Source organism: Vidua chalybeata, chromosome 20 (genome assembly GCF_026979565.1).
Source record: "Vidua chalybeata isolate OUT-0048 chromosome 20, bVidCha1 merged haplotype, whole genome shotgun sequence".
In the NCBI taxonomy this organism is placed as follows: domain Eukaryota; kingdom Metazoa; phylum Chordata; class Aves; order Passeriformes; family Viduidae; genus Vidua; species Vidua chalybeata.
In genome coordinates this window covers 10,644,291-10,667,077 of record NC_071549.1, presented here as the reverse complement: position 1 = coordinate 10,667,077, position 22,787 = coordinate 10,644,291, and the positions used below count along the sequence as shown (strand labels likewise).

The 22,787-nt window shown below is 46.0% G+C and overlaps 1 protein-coding gene across 3 annotated transcripts in view; it reads left to right on the top strand.

Moving 5' to 3' along the window:
* The first annotated feature begins 766 nt into the window (after positions 1-766).
* The window catches only part of NF1 (neurofibromin 1), a 75,034-nt gene continuing 53,013 nt past the window's right edge, over positions 767-22,787 (top strand). For all 3 annotated transcript variants that reach the window (XM_053961410.1, XM_053961409.1, XM_053961412.1), the window contains exons 1-17: positions 767-861; positions 8,443-8,586; positions 10,068-10,151; positions 11,818-12,008; positions 14,470-14,576; positions 14,835-14,902; positions 15,141-15,216; positions 15,730-15,887; positions 16,427-16,600; positions 16,770-16,892; positions 17,189-17,263; positions 17,662-17,793; positions 19,892-20,026; positions 20,565-20,678; positions 21,015-21,094; positions 21,657-21,780; positions 22,409-22,552. In XM_053961410.1, the coding sequence (XP_053817385.1) occupies positions 802-861; positions 8,443-8,586; positions 10,068-10,151; positions 11,818-12,008; positions 14,470-14,576; positions 14,835-14,902; positions 15,141-15,216; positions 15,730-15,887; positions 16,427-16,600; positions 16,770-16,892; positions 17,189-17,263; positions 17,662-17,793; positions 19,892-20,026; positions 20,565-20,678; positions 21,015-21,094; positions 21,657-21,780; positions 22,409-22,552 (1,989 nt within the window). In that variant the 5' untranslated portion in view covers positions 767-801. The remainder of the gene's footprint in view (positions 862-8,442; positions 8,587-10,067; positions 10,152-11,817; positions 12,009-14,469; positions 14,577-14,834; positions 14,903-15,140; positions 15,217-15,729; positions 15,888-16,426; positions 16,601-16,769; positions 16,893-17,188; positions 17,264-17,661; positions 17,794-19,891; positions 20,027-20,564; positions 20,679-21,014; positions 21,095-21,656; positions 21,781-22,408; positions 22,553-22,787) is intronic.

Genomic DNA, 22,787 nt, shown 5'->3' with positions numbered 1-22,787 from the left:
AATAAGTCAGTTTATGCAAATAACCGGGTTTATGTTTGAAAGGTAAGATACAGCTGTGCATTCAAGCCTGAGACAGCAAACCTGTGGGCGATGTGTCACGCACAGCGCTTGGAGGTGGCCACCGCAGGGGGACAGAGCACCGGCCGAGGCTCCCGTGGGCTGTGCGGACACGCGGGAGCGCCGCGGCCGGGGGGCAGGAGGAGCGCGCTGCCTTCCGGAGGGCGATGTGTCCGTTCCAGCCCCCGGGACCCGCCCGGGACCCGCCCGGGACCCGCCACGGACCCATCACGGACCCATCACGGACCCGTCCGGGACCCGTCACGGACCCGTCACGGACCCATCACGGACCCATCACGGACCCGTCCGGGACCCGTCACGGACCCGTCACGGACCCATCACGGACCCATCACGGACCCGTCCGGGACCCGTCACGGACCCGTCACGGACCCGCCACAGACGCTCCTGCCCCGCCCGGCCCCGCCCCTCAAGACCCCGCCCCAGGCACCGCCCACATCGACCACGCCTCAATTAGCCCCGCCCCTCTCCCGCCCGGCCCCTCCCCGGCGCAGGCGCCGCGCACGCGCAGGAGCACGCGCAGGAGCGCGCGGGCGCGGGCGGGGGCGGCGCGCAGGCGCAGTGCGGGGCTCGGTGTGCCCCTGGCGCGGCGGGCGCGGCGGCGGGGGCGGCGCGCGCTCCCGCTTCCGGTGAGGTGTCATGGCGGGCCCCGCGCGCTGAGGGCCCGCGACACCGGCACCGCCCGCGCGCACCCGCCGCTCCCCGGGCGGGCGGCGGCGGCGGGACATGGCGGCGCACAAGCCCGTGGAGTGGGTGCAGGCCGTGGTGAACCGCTTCGACGAGCAGGTAGCGGGGGCGGCGGCGCGTCCCCCTCCCCGGGCCGCGGGGAGGGCCGGGGGCGCGCGGCGGGGGAGCGGCCCCGCTCCCCGGGCGGAGCTGGCCGTGGCAGCGCCGCTCCTGCCGCCCCCCGCCCGTGCCGGGGCCGAGGCCCCGGGCCCCGGCGCCCTTTGTGCCGGGCGGGCCCGGGGCGGGGCCGCGCTGCCCCCCGGCAGCCCCGGCAGCCCCCGGCAGCCCCGCGCTCCCGCCGCACGGGGGTCCCGCCGCTGCCGGGCCGGCCGCTCCAGGTGCGGCGCATCCGTCCTTGTGCCGGCAGCGGCGGTGAGGAGGGGCCTGGCTCCCCCTCGCCGCTGCTCCCCCGCCTCTCCCGAAGTGTCTCTGCTGTCCGCGGAGGTTCCTGTGGAATTCACGTCCTTGCTTTACATCATCTGGCTCTCCAGCGGGGAGGGAAAGCCTCGAGAGCGAGGTTCAGGAGGGCCGGAGGCGCTGCAGCGGCGATGTCGGTGTGCAGCCCCCTCCCCAGCCCCTCGAGCCGTCCGGAGGCGGTTCCGGCCGCTGCTTTCTGCTGCAGTGATGGGTATTTACATCTCCTTGCGAAAGTCAGCGCTAGTAGTTTGGAGAAGGATTTTCTCAATGGAAGGAAGAGGGATTTGTTGGCCTTAGACTTTATATTTCTCTGATCCACCAGCAGGAACTGCTTACTGGGATTAAGTGGGCGACTCTCAGTGGGGCTAAGCTCGCTGCTTACACTCCTTCCCTACTCCAAGGTGCTTTCCTGATGTGAGGTGGCTCCCTTAGGCTCAGTGATCAGTTCCTGTGTTGTCTCATTTTGCCACACTGTGAGTGCAGCCCTTGTGTCACAGGAGGTCCAGTTCTCTGAGCCCCTGCTTGGTGTAAATCCATCAAAAACGTGGAGCTGCTCCTCCAGACTGAGCCTTGTTCTGTGCTGCATCTGTCCCTCAGTGCTGCTGGGCTTCAACACCCTGCAGAAAGATGTGGCCTGGCGCAAAAAAACCCCAGCTGCTTCTTTTTACATTTATGTGAAGTTTATCTTGAAGGGGAAAGTATCAAACTTTGCCTTTTGACATTATAATGAGGCAGATTTTTGCAATACATTATAGACATATTTGCATAGTTACCTTATTCTCACCCTTGAGTCATAGATCATTTTTTCCAAAAGCTTAGAAAACATAGGATTGATTATGCTCCCAATAATGTAAGAAAATATCTTTTGATGTACTGGTGTTAAAAGGCCCTGGACTTTCTCCTCTTCTTTGTGTCTATTGTGGAATTGGGCTTGCCAGCATCTGTTAGGAGTTACAAACTTAGAACAGAATTACTTTTCTGTACTTTTTATGGCATGGTTATGGATAGGTGTAGGGGAGGAGTCCTCTCTGGATAGGAAGAGAACTATTCTGATTCTTGAGATACTGAAATAGTGGAGTTACAGTGATAATATACATCAAGTACATCACTGTCGGTCACAGTCGTGGTGCGTTATCAAAATACACTGAATATATGCAGATTATTTCAGTGGTGCTCATGCAGCTGTGAGGGTTTGCATCCTGTGTCTGCCTGAAGGCAGGAGCAGTGGATTCAGCACCAGGAGCACTGCTTGGCGTGTCAGGGTGGGGTTGAGTGAGGAGGGGCACAAGGGCAGCTCAGGTCCGTTGTGTTTTGGTGTTTCTGCACAGGGGAGGACAAACTTTTCCAGGGTTTCTTCCTTCCTTTGCAAAGAAGGAAAGTGTAACCATCTTTCCTCCCAATTTACAGATGTAGACAGGCTTTTCATTCATTTGCTGAGTGCTTGAATTCATTTTAGGAAAGATGAAACAGCAAGCTAAGAGGATGCTAATCGGTATTGAAAACAAGGGAAATCAGGGCAAACCAGTCTGCTCTGGTCTGCTCTTGTTTATTGTTATAAATGCTGCTTTAACCAAAACCTGCTTTTGTGTGCACAATTCTGTGGGCCTGGAGTGACTGGCAGGCAGAGTTTTGTGAATTAACCAGTGCCTGGCTCACGGAATAAATCCTGGAGCTCCTGCCAGTCCTGACCTGTGCTCCAGTGAGCCCTCACCTGCTGCAGGGCTGCCCCCAGGCTTCAGCTGCTGCAGAAGAAGCTGTTGCTGGGACCTGTGAGACCAGACCACACTGACAGAGCGCGTGGGGAGACCTCTCAGCAGAGCCTGCACTTAGTACTAGTTATTGTATTTTTCAAAACTTGGGGTGAGCAGGATAAAATTAGACTGCTCCAGGCACAAAGAGCCTGGAAATTTGTGGGATTCCCTGTGATTTCAGACATAGTCAGAGCTTTGGAAAATAAAATTCTCTCTGTTTTTCCTATGGAAATACTCACTTCCAGTTTTATGTTTTCATAATGCTTTAAGTGTGTTACAATGTGAAATCACAGGAAGGCTGGCACAGCACTGGAGGAGCTGTGAACATAGTTGGAGGAGTTTGACTGCCCAAACCATTTATGTCTAGGTTGGTTTAAAACTATCAGATGTAATAAAAACTATCAATCCTTTATAAACTTGTGGCCATGTAAGTGGTTATTGTGGTCGAGTGCCCATCCCTGGAAGTGTTCAAGGAACGGGTGGATGTGGCACTCAGTGCTCTGTGCTGTGACAAGGTGAGGAGCAGCCACAGGTTGGACTCAACGATCTGGGAGGTCTCTTCCAACATTAATGGTTCTGTGATTCTGATACGCTTTAAAGAAAGAAGACCTTTTGTTATGAGGATTTTGGTTTAGGCTTCCTATTTGCAGTCCATGAGGTGTGATGGCTCTCAGTTAAGAAAGTGCATAAAAACTGGAAGTCAGTAGTAATGTTCCATTCTCCCTTTAATGAAAAGGTGTTAAATTAAAGCAAATATTCCCTCCTCCTGTTGACTTTTCTCCACAGTGTTTGAAATCTGTGCAGAATCAGAGACCTGCAGAAGCAGTGGTTGCAGGTACCAGCTCTGGTTTTCCTCATGGCTTGTTAGGAAATCACTCGTAGCGATGGGATGTACTGTGAGGTGTTTCCTGTGCTGGGCTGACTTGCCCCCCAGGGATGTACCTGTGCTGGGAGGTGAGGCTGGGCTGGGCAGAAGGTGCAGCTCCTGTCCACAGCTGCTGTGTGTGGGGCAGATTGCCCCAGCAGCTGGGGCTGAGCCAGGCTGGAGCTCTGCCCTGCAGCACAAGGCGTGCTGTTCCATCTTCCCTGGAGCAGAACCTGCAGTGGCCTTGATGTGATGGCTCTCAGAGTGTGTGCAGTGGATTTGCAGCTGAGGTGCTGCTCTGCACAGGGCTGGAGCCCAGCGACAGGGAAGGAAATGCCCAATGCCACAGGTGTTAGGTGGCTGCAGTGAGGAGCTGCTGAAAGTGTCCAGGTGACCTGTGGCCCTTCCTCACCTAACACAGTGTTTGTGTTGGCAGGATGGGTAAATATATGACTGGCCACAGCACCAACTTCCAGTTCACCTTCTGACAGTGCTTTATTTTTAGAGCGACCTATATAAAAACTTTTAGAAGTTACGTGTTCTTGGGAATGCTGAACTGTGAGGTTCTTTTCAGTGCCTCTTTAGCAGGTGTGTGTTCATAGAGGGGAGGAAGGTTGATTTAGAAGGATTTGTGTCTGGTTCTGACAGTGCTGATGCTGAGCAGGGGTGGTGCTGTGGGGATTTTCTGTCACCAGTACGTGTGTGCCTTACAATCTGCTGAAAAGTTCCAAGAAATTGTTTGGAAGGATGAACTGAGGTGGATTTTGGGTCTGTTAAGGATAGCACTAGGGATTTTTTCCTAGATGTTGTGTGTTTCTCTAGACTATTAAGTACCAACTAAGTACAGTTGATTTAACTTTGTGTTCATTAATTACAAGTGATAAAGCAAAATCCATGGCTCAGTGTAGCTTTTCTCCACAGCCTGAGTGCACAACTTACAGACACTCAGGCCTGTCAGTGGTGGTAGTTGCAAACCAATGTCCATGTTCATATAACAAAAGATTGGACCTTCTTGCATGAGACTAGAGAATACCTGAAACAGGTATTGCTAGTCACTTCACAGGCATGAAAAACACCCTTTTTTTTTTTCTAAATAATTAGTATCTATGACCAAGGCAGGATTCCTTAAACTGAATGTTTTTGGCTAAAAGTAAAAAAATCCAAACACTAAATCTCTTTTTTCTTTCTCTGTCTCAAAGATTTACAATTTGGTAGCTGTAAACGTTCCAGATTTCGTCTACCTATTTTGTCTTTGTCCGCTGCATGAGATAAGGCAAAGTTTAGGTCCAAGTGCCATTGTTCCCTGTCCTCTGTGGCTTGTTTGACCCCTGAAGGAGCCATCAGGCTGCATTAGGGCGAGGGAGGGTGTGTGGAGCCCACCTGGGTGTGGGCAGAACGTGCCCAGTGCAGCTGCAGCCTCGCTGGCTGCTGCTTCCTATGTCAGTGGTGGCAGGAGCTGAGCTGGGGCACTGACTGTCCCTTTGCTGCTCTGGGGTGAGCTCAGAGCCAGGCATGTGTTCAGAGTTTGAAGCCCCAGTTATATTTAAGCTTTGTGCTCTAATTTCCGTTTCTAATCCAAGTAGCTCTAGAGGAAACCATTTGTTAGTATTTCTTTTTTTAAAAATAAAATAAAAGTCAATGAAAGTAAAATTTCAGCTTTCCCTCCCACTTAGTGTTTAGATTAATGGATATTTGTAGAGAAGCAAAGTAGATTCTCTTCAGTCACTCAGCAGTGGCACTGCATTCTATGAGGGGAAATAAAATGTTCCAACGTGTCAGAGTGCACAAAGTAAAGAGCTGAGAAATAAAAAACCCCAAAATAACAGTGCTAATATTTCCTTTTTGTATAGTTTCTTATTTTAAATGATAGTATAAAAAGCAGTTTTACTTCTAGGTGACCTTGTTGTAGTGGCTGTTGTGGCAGGAAGCTCCAGAAGTGTGTAATGTGATGTTTCCCTGGCATGGGAGCACACAGAACTAGATCTATGACACAATTTCTTTGAGAGGCTCTTCTCAAGTGTTTTAGCACTCAGTGGTATTGAGCTTTGCTGCTGCTGTCAGCACAGAGACTTGAAAATTCAAATAAAAAATACTAGCAATAGTGAAATTTTAAATTAAATGTATCTATCATCTTCCAATGACTTACAAAAATGCATTGTAAAATAACATCTGACAGTGAAAACAAAGATTGAGTCATAAATGCTGTTTATTCTGCTTTTCCAGGGGTAAAACGAGCTGTTGTAAAGCCCTGCAGTCCAAACTGCCAGGGAGTCACAAATTCGAGTGGGAATGAGCTGGATTGGCCCACGGGAGTTGTTGCTGTGGGTGTCTTTGCAGGCAGAGTCTCAGCCCTTTCCTGGAGGTGCCGCAGCTCCCGGAGCCCGTCTGGGTCTGGTGCTCCTCAGGGACCTGCTGCTGCTGCTCCGGGGTCTTTGGTCTGATCTGGAGTGCCAGGACCATCCTCTTCCTTCATTAACAGTCAGCCATTCTCTTAGGAAAGACCCAGCTGATGTCCATAGGGATCCTAGTCCATGGCAGCAAAAGAATTGAGCTTGACCCCACACCAAAGCTCAGCTTCTACAGCGAGGGAGTCACCCCATGGCATCAGAGCAGGACAGTGTGTCAGTGCCCTTTTCCCTCGCAGGGGACAGGCTGGGTCAGGCACACTGCACTCAGAGCCGTTGGACAAAAGTGCTCCAAGCTGGGGCTCTTCAATACCATCCATCTTGCATTTTAAATCTGGGCATTTGGACTTGGCCCAGCAGAAGGTGGTGTCAGGTGGCTGCAGGGGGGCAGTGGGGAGGGTGTCCTTCCAGAGCCACCAGCCTGGGAGGTGCCTCCTAAGGCACTTTGCAGCTATAAAGCTGATTGTAATTCCTTGGAATCCTTCTTTTACCCTCTCTTAGATTCTCTCTCTCTCTGATAATCTTTTCTAATGCACAAATATTACACCATGGCATTTCCACTGAGCTATTGCTGTCTTTTAGAATACACGTTTATTCACAATTCTGGTCAAAATTGGGTAAAACTTTTAGTAGCAATTCAAGCTCCTATGGATGGGGAATTCCAAGGTCACACTTTAAAATACAAATGGCATAAGTATTCCTATATTAGTTTGCTTTAAAAAAATATAAATCCTGAGTAAAACGATTGTTTTTCTGAAGAGTGGTGGCTGGGAGCGGGCAGGGGGAGTGGGTGTGTGCCTGGGAAATGACTTGTTTGTGACCCCTGAAGAATTTGGGTACAGCAGGAAACAAAGTACCCAGTGTTCACAGGGCAGCAGGAACATCTTGGGGCTGTGCAGTTGCTCTGAATCTTGCTGGGAAAAGATGGATTTCAGGTCAAGTTTTTACTACTGGCTGTTGGGCAGGTGCCACAGTGTCCACCAAGAGTGTTCTTGGTGCTTCCCTGCTAGCTCCGACACCGCGGCTGCGGGGGACACCGTTCTGTGCTCAGGGGTGCAGAAGGGCAGCTAAGGGTTGTGAGCCTTTCCTTGGAAAGCACTGTCAGCAATGGAGAGGGAACCAGGAGGAGACAATCCAGGCTCTGTAATTCCAAGGCTTATTGGTGGCTCTGGGGAGCTCCTGGCCTCAGGGTACAACGCTGGAAAGCCCCGAGGAGACCGGAGCAGCCCCTTTTCTTAGGGGGTGGAAACAAGGCAGGGGTTTGGCTGTCCCCCAAAGGGGGGACGGAGGGGAGTGGGACATGAAGTAATTGACAAGCAGGACAGCACTGAGGAGGGGACACCCCTGGCCCTTGGCCACTCACTCGACGCCCTTCCTGGAAGCTTCTAGAGAGAGGGGCTGGAGAGTCGAGTGACAGACAAGGTGCCAGGTAGGGGCTGTGGGGACTGACAAGGAAATTTCTAGGGATTTGGGAGGAGTGGGGATGGGATTGACATTTAGGGAAGGGGAGACAACTTGAGATGAAATCATAAACGAGAGAAAAACAGGGACAAACCAAATAACACAATACAACAGGCAGAGACAGGTAACACGTGGCTCACAGGTGCTCCAAGTGTGTTTGAGGCTGAGATTCATCACTGGGGGTGTTTGTGGGGGGACCCCAAAGATACCCGTGTCCGTGGGGGCTGCAGGCAGGGCCAGCACTGGTTCCTCCTTGGCCAGGCCTGTCTGGGACAGAGCAGGGGACACACATGGAGCAACTGCTGCCTTCCAGCTCACCTGCTCTGGGAGCTACTGGGGTTTTCCTCCCCTCAGGTCCCAAGATGCATTTTTTTCTCACAGGTATTAGCCTTGGAAGATTTTTGGTCTTTAATAAGCCCATTTTTAAAATAAAGACTCTTTTCTTATAATTCTGTCTCACAATTTTCTGCTCCTTTTGATTGTTTTGACATCCGGGTTGTAGAAAATTTATCACAAAATAGAGGTTTAGTTTCAGTTCAGAAAAAGGAACAGATGAGCTTAAGCATTTTGTTTTATAGATAACTAATGGAAAGATAAATGTAGAGAAGATGAAAGAATATGTTTGCTGTTGTCTCTTGTAGAATGTTTTTCAAGGTGGTTTCTGGTGTGTCACAAGTTTTTAACCCATCTTTAAAGCTGTAAATTTCAATGTGAAAAAGCTTATCACAGTTCTCTCTCGTAGCTTCCAATAAAGGCTTGCCAGCAGAATACCCACACCAAAGTCAGCACGGAGCACAACAAGGAATGTCTCATCAACATTTCCAAGTACAAGTTTTCCCTGGTCATCAGTGGTCTCACCAATATCTTAAAAAATGTTAATAACATGGTAAGTTTTCTAATTTTGCATTGTTTGGTGATTTTTTTAAAATACTTGTTATTTATTTCTATTGTAAAATCTGCAGAGAATTACTTGAAATTTAGTCAAATTGTTGCTTGCCTTTTACACTTACTTATTTTCTGTTCTGAAGTTCACCAGCAGTATCCATCAGAGCCATGTTCCACAGAAAGGCATTGGGACTTTGGGGCAGGGAAGGGATTTAAAACTTGAGCTGTTTGAATTTTCCAGGGTGCCTGGGTGTTTTACTGTGTGTCTGTGTATATAAAATAGATGTATTTTTTAACAAGCAGGTGAGTTTCAGTCAGAACCTTTGCCATGAGAAAAGTTTAGTTCATTGAGTTTTGAATCCATGTAATTTGGGATCATTTGAAATCTCCCCAAACAGGTAACAGAAGTGGCCAGGCTCTAGCAGTACTTTTTTATGGTTTTAGAGACATTCTTTGGAGTGAGCCCTTGGCTGTCAGTTGTACAGGGATGTGCATCTGCTGGAACTGCAGAGGACTGATAAAATGAGAAAATAGGTTGCCCTGCTGCTGGGGATTTTAGGCTGCTTAAAGCTACCTGTAATCCCTTTGGAGAGAGAATTTATTTTAATTAAACTCTACAGGCATGAGGGAACGTGTTGATGTGCAAGGTGGTTGGCTGTACAGTTAAAATAAGTTTCTGTATGTAATACATGGATTTTGAGAGGAAAGACCTAGCTGAAAGTGTCAATTAAAAAGTCAACATTTGCTCTGAGGAGCAAGTCTGAATGTTTGTCCTGTGTGATGGTCTGAGCTTCTGTGGGAATCAGCAATAATTGGGAGGGGTTTCTGTAGCTGGAACACACCAACCCAAGAGACACTCAGTCGTGACAGTCTTGGTTTCAGAAAGAGTCTCAGCTGAAAGCTGGGCTGAGGTGAGCCACCCCTGCCGTGGGGTAAAATAAACTTCTCTGGGTGACTCTGACAGGTGCTCTGTCTGCGGGCAGTTGTACCAGTATGTTTTTGGCTGAGTCTTTCCTGCTTTATTTTGCTGTTTTAATATTGCTGGAGGCAGTGGCTGTTGTTGGCACAGGACTGGGTGCTGGCTGGAACAGCCGAGGGAATCCTGCCTGTGTCTGCAGTGGGGCATCCTGTACAGAACTGCAAAAGAGTCAGCACTAACTGATACCAAAATAGGTTCTGAAAGGTGGAACCCACATTTCTGAGCAGCCAGTGGGCCTGATGGAGGTGAGGGGCTGCAGGGCACCTCCAGTCTTACTTTCCAGGGTTGGTTCCTTATTGCATTTGGCATTGAGACTGGACAAAGATATTTCTTTAGTGATAAGGTTTTAATTCCTATTTTAATCTGACTTTTGCTGGCTTTATGTCTAAACTCCAAACTAGAGCAGTAATGGAGCCATAATTTACTGTGCCACTTTGCTGCTTCCCTTTCATTACATTACAAGTCAAAGATTTGTGTCTCAGATGAATCCATTCTACTTCTAGAGAATATTTGGAGAAACTGCTGAAAAGAATTTATATCTATCTCAGCTGATTATCTTGGATACACTGGAAAAATGTCTGGCAGGGGTGAGTAGGCTTGCATAAGTAATTCTGACTTGGAATCCAATGGGTTGGAGAATACAGGTCAAATGCTTGTGTATCTGTTGTTACTGGTACTAAAAACTCATCAGATTTAGAGCAAAATAGGATGAATGCCATTTAAAAATAGTAAAACTTCCTATAAATGCAAGTAGTTGATGTAATTGATGCATTAACACTTTGGAGGGTGCTTTTTATTGCCTAAAAGTAATGGTCTTTTTTCCTGTTAAAAGTAGCAGAGGATTCAGTACAAGTTTTTCATTTTGTGCTACTTAGTTCTCTGTATACAGTGCTGAGTTTTCTTTAAATGTCTTAAAACTTTCATTTGTTGAAGTAATTTTCCATGTGCTTTTATATACAGCAGAAACTTTGCTGCCACTACTCTAGAGATGATTTCTGCAGGTGTTTTCTAGATTACATTAGTTAACCATGTCCAAATCTCCACTGGGAGTGCAGGCCTGAGGTTTCCAGTCAGAGCTGCTGCAAGGCAGTTTGCTGGTCCCTTTGGGAGGAGAACTGTGCTGCTTGTACAACTTACTGTGCTGAGCTGGAATTGCAAAGCCAAACTTCACTGAGAGCGAGATTTGCAGTGGTTTATTCTATTAACAAGAACGGGATTTTATTTTTAAGCTGTATTCAATTTCCAGCTTTTACAGCTGAGGAAAGCACCTCTTTTTGGCACTTTTTGTCTTTGATGCATGGAGTCAAAAGAACAGTTTTAGTCAAAAAACCAGAATTTTAACTTCAGAATTTAGTTATTTTTAAATACTTCTTCTATACATAATGTTTGAAACAGTGGTTTTCCTGATAGATCATCATATTTAAATCGCCTGAAATTGTGCTGAATATTTCTTGCTCTGTCACTTGAAATGAGAGCATTTTGAGGCAGAATATGTTAAATCAGAGTGAGCCAAAGCTCTGTACAAAGCGTGTTGTGTTCTGTGGTATCTTCAGATGGATTTCTTGCTCAATGTTTCATCAAGTTCTCATGGCAACAGGACTCAGGTCAACTAAGTGGGAGTCTCTGAAACTTCCCAATTCCCTATGGAGAACTCATTGGTAGAATTTTAGAAAGCTTTAGTGCTGACCCTTCTGTTAAAACTTGCTCTTAGTAGAGCAAAGTTTCACTTTGAATTCTTCTGTAAATAGTTTCCTTATGTCTCACACTGTGCAAACTGGCAAAAATTAGATTTTTCTTTTGCGGGGAAATTAAACCATTTTTGACTCGTATCGAGCAATTCCCAGCAAGAGCGAGGGAGAAGCACCTCTTTTTGGTTCATTTTTAATATAAAATACTCGCTGTCAAAATATGGCCACCAAGCCCCTAGCCAAAGGGAAGCGAGGTGGGCTTTGCCCCTTAGGCCTCAGTGGAAGCCGAGGTAGGCAGTGCTGTCCTGCTCCTCGACACGGAGCAGCAGGGCACACCTTCATCAGAACAAAGCTGTGCTGCTGCAGAAGCCGCTTTGATGTTTTGCCTGATGCTCGACGAGGTCGATCAGCCTCGTGTCCTGAGCTGAAGGCGTGGGGTGGTTTGGCTGCGCTGGGGAAGGAGCCCCTCTGTGCAGGTCGGGAGGTTGGATCCAGGCCCTGCTCGGGGCAGGCGCTCCAGGCTTTGCGTCCCGAGCAGAATTCAGGGAACGCTGTTTGTCTGCAGCAACCGAAGGACACCATGCGCCTGGACGAGACCATGCTGGTGAAGCAGCTGCTGCCCGAGATCTGCCACTTCATCCACACCTACCGCGAGGGCAACCAGCACGCGGCCGAGCTGCGCAGCTCCGCCTCGGGCGTGCTCTTCTCGCTCAGCTGCAACAACTTCAACGCCGTCTTCAGCCGCATCTCCACCAGGTACTGAGCGCTGCTGCAGCCCTGGGGAGGGACAGAGTCTGCACTGCTGCCTGCAGCCCTGGGGAGGGACAGAATCTGCACTGCTGCCTGCAGGCCTGGGGAGGGACAGAATCTGCACTGCTGCCTGCAGCCCCCTGGGGAGGGATAGAATCTGCACTGCTGCCTGCAGCCCCCTGGGGAGGGACAGAGTCTGCACTGCTGCCTGCAGCCCCCTGGGGAGGGACAGAATCTGCACTGCTGCCTGCAGCCCCCTGGGGAGGGATAGAATCTGCACTGCTGCCTGCAGCCCCCTGGGGAGGGACAGAATCTGCACTGCTGCCTGCAGCCTCTGTGTGCCGCCAGCTGCAGACTGTTCAGAGGAGCCAATGCTTTAAGTGCTCTTTAATGGGGTAGTTCTCAAGTGGAATACCCTCAACCTTTCACAGTTTTACGTGGGTTTCAGGTTATAAAATGAACCCGTTTCAATCCCATCCTGGGTTAGTGCTGGCTGCATTTATTGCCTTTTTAATCTGCTTTCAAAAGTACAAGTGAAAATAGTGAATGAAAATAGTGTAGTGGAAGAAGTTGAATAAGTTCTTGTGGGTTCAAGGTGTCTTGGAAAAAAGAATGATGAAGCTAATGGTTGTATCCATTTTCTTACAAATTTAGGATGAAAATTGGTGATTGTCTACAGCTCTGCTGGAGCCTTATGGTTCTTTTCCTGCTAGGAAGCTTTTATGTTGAATCTGTCTTATGCCTGAAGGTGACAAACAGCTGGGCTGTTTGTTAGTTGTTGGAAAAGACCCATTTGTCTTCTGACTGACTTGAGTTTCACAGTACATTTGCTGTAAAAATAACTGGATTTTCTACTTTTCTAAGTAAGAAGGGAGACAGGCCCAAAATTTCCATCTGTTTGTTCTTTTTGCTCTTTTTGTTCCAGATCCTTCTGATGCTTCAGCATTTGTCAGTCCACTAGAGTGAACTTTTTATTACTGAAATACTTTGATGATTTTTGAAAGGTGCTTGAAGTAGCTTAGCTCTTGTCACACAGTGTTACAGTTGACATCATTCTTGATTTATTAGAAGTGGAGCTTGGGCAGCCTTACATGGTCACATAGCAATGAGCGAGCCAATTTAATTGAAACAAAGATCTATATTTTCCTCATATATTTATGTATTTCTTTGGAAAATGTTTGTTTTTTAGAAATCAGTCTAAAATGATTGAGTAATTTGAAATTTAAAGTATTTTCAAAGTTGTTACAGAGCCTTTAATAACTTCTATTTCAAGAACATAGACTTGGCAGCTAGCATGGGGGATGTGGTTTTACTCTATAGATTGATAGTGTTTTGTTGCTTATGGAAAGGGAAGCAATTTATTTTACTCCTTTTATTGGAAGCATTTTTTGGTTGAAATTTTTTGAGAATCTTTTAATCTAGTGGCTGGATCTGTGTGTATTTGTATGCCTGTAGCATGGTTTGTTCCCCTACTCCAAAACCCCCCTCAGCATCCCTTTGAGCTGGAGCAGAGTGCTTTTCCCCTAACCTGTTTTCCCTTGCAGATGGCTTGTACAGCAACAGTTAAATGTTTGACCAATTGTTGCTGGTCTCCACAGGGGTCAGCCTGCTGCCAGTCAGCACTGCTGATCCCTGACCTGGGTTTCCTGTTTAGGCATATTTCTGGGCCTTGCACAGCAGCTGGGGGATTTTTGGCATGAAGAGCACAGCAGTGGGGACCTTCCCATTCCCAGCGAGGGCTGTTAAGTTTCCCTGGCGCTGAAGACATGAAGAACTGCTTTTGTGTCTAGTACTAGAAATCACATTCCATGTCTGAAACACATCTGTAGCCTTGGAAGGAGCCTTGGCAGTCCTGAGTTTGTGGGAACAGATGCTGTAGTGATCAGTGGCTTGGTGTCTGGGAGATGCTGAGTAAATTGTCTCAGACACCAATGTGAAAAGATGCTGTTGTGTTTAAACTGGTGTGATTAAACTTCATCCTGTGTGCTCAGGCCAGAGAAATGTGGAGCAAGAATGGTTGTAGCTCACTGCAGTGATATCCAGTACCATCAGGTGCTGCTGTGCTCCGAGATCTCAGCTGGGGCAGGACCTGCTGTGAAGGAGCAGTAGCCTAAAGGTGTCAGGAGCCCATGACGACAGTGTTTAGTTGAAAAGATGACAAGGTTACTGCCACAGGAGGGTGGATAACAGGAGGATTTAGGCAAATCTTGGGCACAGTCAATCCAGAGAAGGTACTGGCATCTTGTAATACTCATCACTGGTTTTCTGGCTCCATTTTCAGTATGAAGATGGCACAAGACTGTAATATTAAGTCTTAATCGTGCAAGATCTTTTCTTTCTAAATCTGGAAATGTTTATCTGAGATAATGGAACATTCCCCTGCTATTGAAATGTATAATCTCACAGGTGTGTTCATACCTGTCTGACAAGATCTGATGGAAAAGTTTATTTATTTGTTTATTTTCAGACTGCAGGAACTGACTGTTTGTTCTGAAGATAATGCTGATGTTCATGATATTGAACTTTTGCAGTACATCAGTGTGGATTGTTCAAAACTCAAGCGACTCTTGCAAGGTATAATCTGAACCTGTGTTTTGAAATATTTCTATTTTAATCTGGTTAGTCAGAGATGACACAGTGCAATTGATATATCTGGGTTTTATTGCTCTGTTTTACTCCAAGCAGTCATGTATTTACTAAGTATTTAAAAGTAGTTAAGTACTATTAAAACATTGATTTGAAAATTGCTTTGCGCTTCAAATATCTTGCATAACCTGTGTTGTTTTTAGAACAATTTTCTGTTCTAAATGCAGAAATGTTTTATCTTTACAGAGACTGTATTCAAGTTTAAAGCTCTTAAGAAAGTAGCTCAGTTAGCTGTTATCAACAGTCTTGAGAAGGTAAGTCTTCAATACTTCTGTTTCATTGCTTATTTGCAGACTTTCTTCTAGTTTAGGAACAGTTGCAATTCAGTAATTTACTAGAAAATAAAAATTGCTGCCTCCTTTTGATGCAAATATGTTGTGCAAGAAATTTTGAGTGATTAGAATTAAGAATAAAACCTCTCTTTGTTTAAATGTGTAATTTAGTAAAATTGTTGAAGTTCTGGAATGTGAAGGTGTTTCCCATTATCTGCAGGCATTTTGGAACTGGGTGGAGAACTATCCTGATGAATTCACAAAGCTGTACCAAACCCCCCAGACTGATATGGCTGGTAAGGCATAACACATGACAGTGTTCAAGGCTGGTTTCTCAGACAGCCCCAATGCATTCACTTGCATTTTGTGCCCTCTTTGCTCCTCGTGCAGCCTGCAAATAAACAAATTTTTGTCAGCCTTTGTCAGGGCAGGCAAGAATATGTTCCTGTCTGTTTTCTTTCCTGACTCCCCTCTTGAAAGAGATTAATTTTGTGCTTCACAACACAAAGAAATAATCCCCAAAAGATGGAGACTCTTTAAATTTATATTTTTCATCTTGATACAGGGTAAAAACTTAGAGAACATCACCTTTACTTGTCTCTAGTGAAAGAGAGAGGAGAATTGATATTTTCAGGTAAACCATGTCTTTAACTGGGTTGAGGCCATTTGATCCCCAGTAGCATGTCAGTAATGTGCAGACCAGAACTTTCCTTCTGTGTAGGTGGAACTATCCCTCTGCTCTTTTATACCTGTTCTTTACCTCTTCATAGTTAAAACTGGTATTGGAGTTGGGCTTATGTTTTATGCAGATTGTGCTGAGAAGTTGTTTGATTTAGTGGATGGTTTTGCTGAAAGCACGAAACGTAAAGCAGCAGTGTGGCCACTGCAGATCATCCTCCTGGTCCTGTGTCCAGAGATAATCCAAGATATAGCAAAGGATGTGGTAGAGGAAACTAAAATGAACAAGGTAAGAGAAGTAGCGGAATTCTGGCTCTGTTTTTTTAGAGTCTGCTTGGTTTTGCTGATTCTGTATTTCAGGGATGTTTAATTTTGTCTTTCCTCCTTAAAGAGCACATTGCAATTCCATATGCAAATTTATGCACTCTTTTTAAGTTCTCACCTTACATATGTTCTTTTACTGTGAGTAATTCATACAGATAGTATGTCCCAAACAATGTTATTTCAGAACTTTTCCATTTCCTTGGAGATTTGAATCTCTGTGCTGTGATTTCCTCTGCCTCCACCTGCAGCAAACGGCTGTGCTGAGGTTCTGGGTTCTGCAGGGGGCTGTGAGCCCCACAGGAGCAGCACCTGCAGCACCTGCTGGGTTTGATGTGGTTGCTTAGGGATGAGAGTGAGCAACCACCTCTGGTGCCATTCTGATTGCCCCAGGTCTGTCAAGGGGCATGTCTTTAATAATGACAGGATTTCTCCAGGGTGCTGCATCCAGCTGGTTTTTGCCATCACAGTGTCTGGTTATAACTATCCCCGATTTGAATTCTGCAGAAGCTGTTCCTGGACAATCTCAGGAAGGCCCTGGCAGGACACAGTGGGAGCAGGCAGCTGACTGAAAGTGCTGCTATTGCTTGTGTTAAACTGTGCAAAGCATCTACGTACATCAACTGGGAAGATAATTCTGTCATTTTCCTGCTAGTGCAGTCCATGGTAGTAGATCTTAAGGTAAGAATGTCTGTTTCCTAATTGCAGTGAAGAAATTTGAAATAATGAAGTTAACTTTGAATTTCTTAATTGAATACCAGTGGTTTTCAATGGAAAGTTTTGTATTAAAAGTAGCCAAGAATAATAATGGTATCTGATTTATATATTTCTATTTTTCTGAATTATGTAGAATTTGCTGTTTAACCCAAGCAAACCTTTTTCAAGAGGCAATCAGAATGCAGATGTAGACCTGATGATTGACTGCTTGGTTTCCTGCTTCCGCATAAATCCTCACAATAACCAACACTTCAAGGTAAGAGCACTGCTTATGGTAAGTCATTCTCTACACACTATTGACAACCTGTCAGTTATAAAAGCTGTGCTAACAGCAGCTTGAAGCTCATAAATGAGTTCAACTGTATAAATATCCCTTAGTAATAAATCCCTGCATGTTTTGATAAATCTTTTCACAGCTGATTAGGCTTCTCTTGTTCAGATTTGACAGCTTTGTCAATTTAATAAAAAGGCTTCAGAATGTTTTTTAGGATGATAAGAAAGATGGCAAAGACAAAGATATTCCTAAGTGGCTTTTACGTATTTTTATTGTAGATCTGCTTGGCACAGAATTCCCCATCAACATTTCATTATGTGCTGGTAAATTCACTCCATCGAATCATCACAAACGTAAGTTCTGGCAGTATTTCATCAGCCCAGTGTCTGGGGCTTCTGTTCAGATCAATATCTGCTTAGTAAATACCATTTGGATAGCAAACCAAATCTTGGGAGCTCAGAACATCTCGGGGTTGGTGCTTGTTCAAGGAGGCAGAGCGATGCAGTGAGCAGCTAGGTTGGAATCCTTGCTTCAGTTACAAGTTACTATTTAAAGGTTACAAGTTTGATTGTTGTGAGTTACAATCGTTGCTTCAGTTACAAGCCTATTTCAAGGTTACGAAGGTTACACACGGACTGATGGTGGGCACGCTGGTAACAGCGTGCAGAGCACTTGGGCTGAGGGTTGGTTACGCTCGGCCTCGGCGGCCCCAGCGCCGTGGCTCGGGCTCAGCGCTGCCCTTGCCTTGCAGTCGGCGCTGGACTGGTGGCCGCGGATCGACGCCGTGTACTGCCACGCCGTGGAGCTGCGCAGCATGTTCAGCGACACGCTGCACCGCGCCATGCAGGGCTGCGGGGCGCACCCCACCATCCGCATGACCCCGGTAAGCCTGGGGGGCACCTCTGCCTTCCCCTCTGCCCAGCCCTGCCCTCCTCTTCATCGCCTTTGCGCTGGACACCGGAGGGGGGGAAGAGCGTGGTGATGCACAGAGCAGCAGGGAGCCACACGTGCCCTGCAGCCCTGCAGTGTTGGGGGATTGGCTGTTCCTAGTTCAATGTCTCTCAGTTTTCCTGCTGCTTTTAAACTGGCTACGTACAAGTATTTGTCCTCTAACTGTCCTCTGTGGCTAACTGTCCATTTTAAGCTTTCTGGCTCTGTGAATAGCCAGCTAACATGTCCATCCTTGCTTAATGTGAAAAACCAAAGCATTCTGTATGTGAAGATAATCACTGAAAACTATGATACTTTTACCATGATTGGCATGTTCATTTGTCTTGCTTTATGTTGAGCAAGTTGACTGTTTGGTCTTGGTGACAGCAACAAAGTAAAAGATTTTTCAGTCATTATGAAATAAAGTCAATATTCTTGGCTGTCTTAGAGAAAGTCTTGAGTAAATTCAAATTTGTAGTTCATCCAAATTCTTCCAGTAAGTCCATACACAGCTTCTCCTCTGAACATTCCTTAAGGACTTCTGCTGTGGCAAGTGGTCTTGGTAGGTTGGTTTAGAGAGCCTAAAATGAGACATAAAAGTATTCCTGTTGGGCTTCTCAAAGGAGAGCAAATGAGCACAATGCTTTTGGTTGAAAGCTACTCCATGTTTAACTTGCTTTTCACCTGTGTGTATTCATCTGTTGGAGAATAGTTGCCCTGACAATACCCCTGCTCTGACTGGTGGTGCTTTGTCTTCTGCTTCTCACTTTCCCTCTGCCTGGCTGCTGTTGCCCACGTGGTCAGACGCCCGCCAGCCCCTGCTTTGCATGGCCCTGGGCCTCTGCTGCTGTAAGTATGACCCGTAACTACCGCAGAAAAGCCCTTCCTTGCGCTGACTTTTCTGTGCATAGTTACCCGCAGAGCCCGCCAGCCCCGGGCAGCGCCAGTGGAGCTCCTTCCCCCAGGAAGGCACTGCTGGTTCTGTGCCCTGCACGATGCTCTTGCCCCGTGCCCCTGCTCTGGTTTAGAACTGGTTCCTAATTTCCAGCCTGAACTCACTGGTGCTGAACTCCTCCGCGTCTGTCCTCGTCCGGTGCTGTCTGTCAGCGTCCCGCCGCTGTTGGTCCCTCCCTCGGTGCATTGCACGGAGCCTGGCCTGGCTTTCTCACTGACACTCTTTAGTTTGGGTTGTGTGGAGGCAGTAAATGACTTCACAGAAACACATCTCCTTTCGCCACGTGCCTCTCCTAGAAATCCCTGAGCTGTGGCAAACTAAGGCTTAGCACAGACTTAGCTGCCTCTACCACTGTGCTATCACTTTCTTGATCAGATGCTTTATGTGGTAGGTTTTATTCCATATTTTTGCACAATAACTAATTATTGAAATAACATGAAGACCTAATTTCTTGTAGAATTTAATCATACAATGTCATAGCTCATCAGTTACCTTGGAGGTGATTTCAACCTAGGCTTTTTCCCTTTGTTCAGAACTTACAAGTAGTTCACTGGTTTTTCAGCTGGAGGCAGATTATTTTTATATTTAAGCGATGCCCTGTGTGCCTTGCAGAACTGAAAGGTTCATTTTCCAGAGGATGTTGAGGTGAACATGCAAACATCTGGCCTGGGGCTGTAGCAGAAAATAAAGACATTACTTTGCCTTTGGAAAAAATTATCTCTCATGTACCCAGAACAAGTTGGAAACATTTATTTTTATTTCTGTCTCAGACCAGAGAAATAACCAGTAGTTCTTTTTGGTCCTTTTTCCACGTTTCTTTCACCACAGTTTGTTTCTTTTGCAAAAAATTTTCTTATGTCCACATACAGCTTACTGAAACAATTGTTAAGGGAACTTTAAAGATAAAATAGTGATTGCCTGTGAGAGAGGGGATTTTGAACTAGAAGGATATGACTATACCTGAGTTTTGTATACTTTTAAACTTTTTCTTGAATTATAGATGATAAAAGCAATACATTTCATAAGGTGTTTAATTATAACTGTTATGTTTGACTACCTTCCTGACAAAGACTGTGATTTTTTTTCCTTCTATCAGAGCCTTACATTTAAGGAGAAAATGACAAGCCTTAAATTTAAAGAAAAACCTACGGATTTGGAAACCAGAAGCTACAAGTTCTTGCTGCTGTCCTTGGTGAAACTGATCCATGCAGATCCAAAGCTTTTGCTGTGTGTAAGTAAATCCTACTGTCATACTGTTCAGTTGTAGTGGAATTGACTTTTGAAGCTGCTAAATGAATAAAAATTAGTGGTCACCTGGCCATCTAGGACACTTCCTACTCATCTTTTTCTCTGGTTATGATGCTCCTGTGGTTTTAAAGGAAAAAGAAACTGTAAGAGACTTTACAGAATCAGCAACACAATGAGAGGGAGTATGAAGTTCTGTGACTGTGAAGGGGAAGGTGGGGGAAGGAGAGGGGAATAGAAGAAAATTAAAATAAGGGGGGTTGGAAATTAGTCATCATTTCAATGAGTACTGTCTTAGATCTTCCATTTTCTCAGGCCTGTGATGGTTTAATATAAAAATACTCCAGTTCTGTCAGAGACATGATATGCAAGGCATGTTATGGATTAAAAATAAAATAACAGATTCTCTGAAAGATCCCAAAATCCCCCTAGTTCAGCAGCAGGAGTGCTGCAGGAGCTGTCAGTAGTGTGGTCAAGCAGGGGAAGGTTTTTCAGCTGAGCCTGTGTTGTGTGTTTCCGTGCAGAACCCCAGGAAGCAGGGCCCCGACTCGCAGGGCAGCACGGCCGAGCTGATCACGGGGCTGGTGCAGCTGGTGCCGCAGTCCAGCATGCCCGACATCGCCCAGGAGGCCATGGAGGTGAGGGGCACCCGCGGCTCCCTGCGTGGGCACTGCTGCTGCCACAGCCTCTCCTTCAAAAACAGAGGCTGGCTGGCTATCTGTGTGTGTGTGCAGCATGGCTTTGGACAGAAATACCAGGGAAAACCTCCGGGTCTGCAGTGTGAGCGTGAAGTAAAGACTAAAATGCTGTTGACACCGACTAACAATGAGCTCTTACTCTTCTATGGAAAATGCTTTTTATATCTTTTGTTGTTCTTAAAGCAGTTAATGAATACGTGACTACACCTGTTTCTCTGCCTGTGCTCAGGTACTCTGTAAAGTTCTGTCTTTAAGTGAAACTCTCTTTGGCTTTAGGCCTTGCTGGTTCTGCACCAGTTGGACAGCATTGACTTGTGGAATCCTGATGCTCCTATCGAAACATTCTGGGAGATCAGGTATGTAAATTAACTTATATAAATGACAGAAATAGCTGCTTTGATTTGTCTTGTCTTTTGAAATAGCTGTAAGTATTTTGGGAAAGCTTTGCAACAGCAGGGAGTTCATGGTCTCTTCGGGCGGGGGGAAAACCCGTCACACTTGACACTAATTTGGACCCTTTGGCAGTTTTAACAGAGAGTGTGAGGCCTGACGGGATATGAAGAAGGAACATCCCTAGATGTGTTCCTTCCAGAGCAGAGTTGACACGTTGTCAGAGCAGTGTAGGTAACTCGTGCTGCCCTGTCTGTGCTGTCTCTGTCTCGGGCAGAGCTGGAGCTCCAGGCCGGGCTGCCCGCGGGGCTTCAGCTGCTCCAGGCCGTGGGCGCTGGGAAGGGTCCCAGGGGAGCTTGGCCTGTCCATGCACACTCTCACCTCTCTGTTGTACTGCTGGAAGCCCAGGGTAGTGTTTGCACAGGGTGTTCATGCTGAGTGCCTATTTCTATGTGAAATGTAGTGTAATACCTTTAGAAGTGTCTGTGTTCCATCAGAAGGCTGATGCTGAATTTCATTTTGCTGCAGTTCACAAATGCTTTTTTATATCTGCAAGAAGCTTACAAGTCATCAGATGCTCAGCAGTACAGAAATCCTCAAATGGCTGCGAGAGATACTCATCTGTAGGAATAAATTTCTGCTAAAAAACAAAGTAAGTGAGCATTGCCATCTCCCTGTTAGGATCATTAACATGAATTGTTCTCTATTGTGTCACTTCCTTTCTTTACCAGGTTATTTTTGATTGGAAGAGATTTAATAGCTACTCCTACACATTCTGTTCTCTGATTTCCTCTCTGCTTTGTGAGACACCTTGGTTAGAATTGGTAACCAAAGTTAGGTTTGGGATTTTTTTTTTCCCTTTAGCTGCACAGGTTGCTGTACTTTGCTGGAGAAGGAATGTTTCACAGAAACATGTGCCTTGTGCCTCTTTGCCTAATACAGGGAAATAGTCCCCAAGATGAGAGAAAGGGAAGGTAGCTAATGGTAAAATACACATGCTTATGGACGAAGAATGTTTCATTTTGGATCTCAGGTTCTTCTAAGTCCCAGAATTCTGACTTGCTTCTTCCTGATATTCTTAAAGTATCAAATAATGTATTTCTTATGGGGAAATATCAGTCTAGGATACCATTAACACAAGGAACTTGATAACACCCTGAGAGCAGCAGTGGAAAAAGTACTGTGTAAATGTCCAAGAGCTTTTTTCCTTCCTCATATCTATGCCTTTTATTCTTTTAAAGTATCAATTTATATATTCTTTTCCTCCCCTCTCTTTATAGCAATCAGATAGGAGTTCCTGCCACTTCCTTTTCCTTTATGATGTCTCTGGAAGTGGAACTAGTCAAATTTCTCTTGACCATGAGGAAATGATGCGATGTACACCAGGGGCTACCCTGAGGAAAGCAAAGGGGAATTCTTCCATAGTAAGTAATACATGTTGATAGTTAATTTTAACACTTGATAAAAACCCTGTGGGCAAGTAGAAATTAAATTACTTTTGGAGTAATTCTTGAAAACAAAATAAATTATTTCTGAGGGGGAAACCCATATGTATCCTAAATAATGTATGTATTTAATGTGCTGGTTAATAATGATGTTTCAGACTTTACAAAGTAAAATTTTTTCATGTAAAATGATTTTTTGATTAGGATTGCAAAC